This window comes from Spermophilus citellus (assembly GCF_964194105.1).
Source record: "Spermophilus citellus genome assembly, chromosome: 10".
NCBI lineage: Eukaryota > Metazoa > Chordata > Mammalia > Rodentia > Sciuridae > Spermophilus > Spermophilus citellus.
In genome coordinates this window covers 74396145-74402061 of record NC_138197.1, presented here as the reverse complement: position 1 = coordinate 74402061, position 5917 = coordinate 74396145, and the positions used below count along the sequence as shown (strand labels likewise).

General features: G+C 35.7%; 1 protein-coding gene across 1 annotated transcript; it reads right to left on the bottom strand.

Annotated features, from left to right (window-relative positions):
* Positions 1-2330: 2330 nt before the first annotated feature.
* On the bottom strand, positions 2331-3310 carry LOC308658876 (olfactory receptor 9K2-like; the record flags this gene model as incomplete). The annotated part of the gene is made up of 1 exon (XM_081311786.1): positions 2331-3310. The coding sequence occupies exon 1, from the start codon at positions 3270-3272 to the stop codon at positions 2331-2333; it is 942 nt and encodes a 313-aa protein (XP_081167912.1). The 5' UTR covers positions 3273-3310.
* Between the last annotated feature and the right edge of the window lie 2607 nt (positions 3311-5917).

The window sequence follows — 5917 nt, the reverse complement described above, 5'->3', positions numbered from 1 at the left end:
TTATGAGGAGAAACAAAAATATAGGTTAATTTAAAAAAAATGGAAGAGAGAACAATAGAGGTTTGCTCTTTGCAGAGAAAAAGAAAAAGAGAGTTGAAGGAAAACAATAAGTGATAAAAAGGAAATAATAACAGAACATTTTTTAAAAAATTAAAAGAAAGATAAAAGAAAAATATACACAATAGAAATAAAGGTTTAAAAAAGTAAAATCTATATACACTAATCAAACATCTTAGTATTTGAAATATTTATCCATTAAAAATAAATGCCTTCAAATAAAATGGTGGAAATGAAAAAAATGAGGATATAAGAATACATACAAGAATCCAGTTAAACATAATTTTTCAACAGGAAAAGAAAAAGAGATGGGGTTGCAGAAAAAAGGTTTGTAGATTTAAGAGGTGAGTGGGGCATATTCAGGGGTGACATAGTATGTGTTTTAAGAGGAGAAAACCTTAAAAAATATTTTAAAAACAAGAATTTTAACAATAGAAGTAAAAGAGTTAAAGGAAGAGTGAGAGGGTGAGCAATAGAGTCTGGCTGTTGGCAAGAAAAAGAGAGAAGTAAAAACAAAGGAAAACTGACTTATGAGAGGGTTAATAGGAAGTCAACCCAAAAATGTGCTACTCAAAGAACTAATATTCCAGAAAAAATACAGAGCACAAAAAAGAAAAGAAAAAAAGCTTCCTTAAGGAAATGTTAAAAGCCAAAAAGAACAACAGAGACAAATATATATGTGTACAAATGCATAACTGTCCATCATTTGTTAATCAATACACATTCAAAAACAAATCAAATCTTAACAAAATAAAATAGCAAAATAGTCAATGAAAGGTTTCATTTATTTTTTTGCCCGATTTCTGTGCCAACTGCCTTTCTGTTCTCAGCTTCCCTTCTCAGTGGGATGGTGTAAAGAGCTCTGGAATATGCTGACAGTCTGATTTCCTGAGTTTTGTTTGGAATTTGCACAATGTATTACTGCAAGTGAAGCTCTCAGGGGCGGGGATTTGGTCTGTATTTCTCAGATGTGTTTTATGAGGAGCTTTGGGGGCATTAATAAATCAACATGCATCTAGCGCTGTATCCCACTACTCTCCACAAGGCACCATCCATGGGCTGAGGGAGTGTGTCCTTCAAGGGTTCTGTTTTTCAGGGATAGTGAGGGAGGTTTTTTGTTGCTTTTTGCTTCCCAATGGGTGTTTTCAAGCACTGAGCTCAGTTAATCTATCCCATTCAGTTTCTGCTTTTTGCTGGTTCTGTGTGCTGCTGGATCCTGGTTCAATTGGAGGGGTAGATAGAGGCTGAGGGCTTTCTCTATTAACTCTGATCTGTATTACCCCTAGGCAAAGCTGCTTTTGGAGCACTAATCTCTGTCTCTCTGCCCTATTTGGTTTCTCCCTATGCAGATCCTGCTCACTGCCAAGTCAATGGAGTGGGAAAGGGGGACATGGGCTCTCTATGGCCTCTCTGATCTGTATTTTTCCCAGGCAAAATGGTCTCCATGCCAAAAAATTTCCAGATTTGCTAGACTCAATTTAGAGTTCACAGTTGGCATCTGTAGGATTCCTGTGTTTGATTCTGCCTGGAATTCACAAATATAAAGCTCCTGGTCGAAGTTTACACAACCTTTCTTACAGACATATTTATGTTTTGAGTTCCTTGTGCATGGCTGGCAGACCATGAGTTTTATGTACCAGTTTACTGCTTCAATAGCCTCTGGGCTCTGCCCCAGACAGGCTGCCCCTTCGATCCTGGGGTTCCCCCCACCAAGAAATTCCAACACTTACAGGTCTTTTCAGACCTTGTATTTTACCCCCAGCCCCAACTCCCTCCTGAAGCTCAGCTCCAATTAAGTTCCTTGGCCTTATCTGATGTGCTTCAACCTTCCCAGTGTTCAAGGCGTTCAGTTGGATACTGATTATCGACGGACTGTTTTTCCTTTTCTCTCACCTCCTGGAGAAGTAGTTTCCTCACTGTTTGAGTCCTGAGTCATGGAGCTCTGAGAACCAGGATTTGTTTGGATGGTATAATAAAGTATGGCAACATTGTTCAACACTATGGCATACACATTGATTTGGTGAAATAAAATTATATTGGAGATGAGTAAAAGATTTCCTTGTTAAAAATCCTTCCCTAACATCCACAACATCTCCCATATCCAGGACTTTCAGGATTAATGATGTCTCAGGGGGGGTAAATAGTAATATTTGGCAAGGGTACATCACCTGGAAAAAGATACTAAGAGTATTATTGTCACGATTGGGAGAATAACATTACTGGTTACAAGAGGTGTCATAGCCACAATACAACTGTTGGAACAGAAATATGATTCATAGAATAGCATTTTTCTTCTCTAGAAGTTTTTTAAGAGCCTCTTTGACATCTTTGTTTCTCAGGGAGTAAATCAAAGGGTTCAACATAGGTGTGACTAGGGAGTAACATAAGGAGGCCACTTTGCTCAGTTCAGGAAACCTGTCAGGGATGAGGTACATGAAGAAGACAGCCCCGTACAGCACACTCACGACTCCCAGGTGGGAGCTACAAGTGGAGAAGGCTTTCTTGCGGCCCTCAGTGGAGCGAATCTTTAGAACTGTGGACACAATATACATGTAAGAAACAACAATGACTATGATGGTTGGCAAGATAATGATGATAGACAAGATAAAAGAGAGCATTCTGTGGACAAAGAGGTCAGAACAAGATAATCTCTGAAGTGGGCGAATATCACAGTAAAAGTGGTCAATGGCCCGAGAAGCACAAAAGGATAAAGTAAATGTCATGCTGGTTTGAAGAACTGAAGTTATGCATCCACAGAAATATGATCCAGCCACCAACTGAGTGCAGAGACGTGGTGACATCTGAACAGAATAGAGGAGTGGGTTGCAGATGGCAATGAAGCGATCATAAGCCATGGCTGCCAGGAGAAATCCCTCTGTCGCAAGGAAGAGTGCAAACAGAAAGACCTGGACCACACAGCCTGCAAAGGAGATGGACTTGCTTTCAGACCAGAAGTTGCTCATGGCCTTGGGTGCAATAACAGACGAATAGAAGAGATCAACAAAAGAGAGGTTGCCTAGGAAGAAATACATTGGTGTGTTCAGCTGGGGATCAATCATGATAATGGCCATCATCCCAATGTTCCCTAGAAGGATCATGACATAGACAAGCAGAAATATCAGGAAGAGGAGAAGATGGAGCTCATAGCCCACCCTGAAGCCTATGAGAATGAAGTCAGTCATTTCTGAGTGATTGCTTGTTTCCCTGTCACCCATGGAAGACACCTGATGAGAGGCATAAGCAAAGTAAACAAATGAACTCTTAGCTTTGATCTTTGCATTATAAATCATCTGTACAGTATTTAGATTTACAAGATTATTCTGAAATCATTATTAATTTTATCCTCATAGACAAACTGTGACTTTAATAGAATTCAACCTAGTGATTTTTGAATCTATTTTTTTTCCTTATTAGAGTGGTAGAATTTTTTTTTTCTGTGCCTGTAATGGAATTCTACCAAACCACTTTTCACATAGGCAAATACCACTATCTACATATTTCCCCCTTTGGTTTAGATAATAATTTCAGTATCATAGAGCAGTAACAGGAAGAGAGCACAATAATTTGATGAATTTCATTCAGGAAGCACTTTAGGTACTCTGGACTTGGAGATATTGGGGTCTTTAGTAATCACATTTAGGAAAACCTGTGGGTTTGATGTATAGTACTAACAGATATAAAGAAAGTGACTGCATTTTTTTAATTATTTAAGATATTCAATTGCATTTTGTAGGTCATGGAAACTGAATTCTATACCCACTAAATTTGTATACTCACTAAAATAAAAGGTGTGCACAGCCAATTACAAATATAACAATCTCTCTCCCAGATGAAACATCAATAGTGTTTCATTAAAAGAAAAACTTGCATTCCCTTAGCTCACATTCATAGTTCTTTAAGGAGAGGTCCTCAGAAGACTCACTTTAGAAATTTACACTGAACAAAATATGGATATGAGGGAATTGTTAATTGCATTCTTATGTATCCTGATTCATCCTCATAACTACCATTAATTGATTAGGCAGCTTAAATCAATTTGAACTCCTTGTATTAAGAACATGGTATACTTTTTTCTTTCCCTTCAGGATTATGTATCATTCCGTATGGACAATAGTAATAGCAGCAAATATATATAAGGCATTTTAAATATGTCAGACACTTTTCTTAAGGTTTTCATAATAGCTTGTTTAATCCATGCAATAATAATATAAGGTAAATACTTTTATATAGCCATGTCTACAGGTGAGGTACAGAGAAATAAAGTCTGTTGAAATTCACCTGCTGGGTCAGCATGTAGTTCAAGGCTAAGAAACTTGTCTCCAGAATTCATTCTCCTTATCATTCTTAATGGTTTATTTAAAACTATTGCCTTTTAAAAGGAAGTGTTTCTGTTCCTTTACCTGACTTCTACTGGTGCTTTCATGTTAAATTTTCCTATCTTTAAAATAAAATTCCTAATTCTCCAATCTGAGTAAAAATACCTCCCAAGGATAATAGATATAATCACCATATTTTCATATTAAATATTAATTATTCCTCACATAACAATATGTTTATTAAGATAGGACATAACTTGTTCTCCACATATTGTCATCATGATACATTCTGTGCCTGGCCAATGACATATCAATAAATGTTTACTGTGTAGTTAAAAGCTGAATAATAACTGAGCATGCAGAAAGCAAGAAAAATGAAATACTGTGGTGGTCAGCATGGGTTTTAGGTTAGGACAGATTTAGGTTCCACTTCTGCTTCTCTGACTTCCTGAATGAGACCTTGAGAGAGTTCTTTATTGTGTAGAGAACATTTGTATAATGTTCCTTGTTGTGTAGAGTACTCAAACAGAAAAGGCAGATAAGAGCAATAAAATTCTCAAACCTTTCTTGTGGATACAAAATCATGTATATAGACAAATCATTTGACACCATATACAGCAAAGTACTCAATGAATACTTTCTTTCATGATTTCTTTTATTGTAATTTCAAAAACAATGAATACTGATGCAGAGTAATAAAATGCAAATGGGCTTTTGAGGCTAAACCATTCTATGTTGATTAAAGGAATCAGATAATTTTTTAAGGTTTATAGAAAATGAAGAAATTTATGAGCAATGTAATATTTTCCCTGAGGGAACAAAATAGGGCAAAGAGAAAAATGGCATGATGTGTTATCACAATTCACTACAGTTTTAAAAACTAAAAATAAAATATGCACCAATCCTAAGAAAAGTTAATTATGCAGATTACTTTATCATAAAGAAGCAAGATTTTAAATTAGGTCATACTTTATGGTCTGGGGCTGTGTGGCTTACTTTAGTAGTGAAAGAGAGTCTGAGTAGTTATGAAGTATCATTTTTTTGAAAAGCAGTATATTTAATTTGTCTTCTTTTAATTTTGCTAAATTCCTTTAATTTTCAAGGTTTATTCTAATGAGACTCTTTCAAATATCATGCTTTAATATTACCATTAAATATTCATTATGCCTCACCTGATAACAATTTCCTTAATATCAAAATCAATTTGTTCACTGTATAGTTACTATCAGCATAATGTTCTGAGTCTGGAAAATTGCAAAGAATCAATACATACTTATTGTATAAATAAAGTATATCTAATTAGCATGCAGAGTCAAAGAAATGTTTAATAAATCCATATCATAAATAACACCTATGAATGTTATACCATCATAAACATTTGTAAATGTATGGCTTAAGACATTTTACCTAGAAAACAGAGTTCTTCCCAAAGCAGCCAACAAACAAACAATGAGTTTGTGGCTAATTATTTGCCAAAAGCTCAAGTGTTTTAAAAGTTATTTTTTACCTTGTGTTATTTGGTAGTTGATCAGATCTGTTAAAGA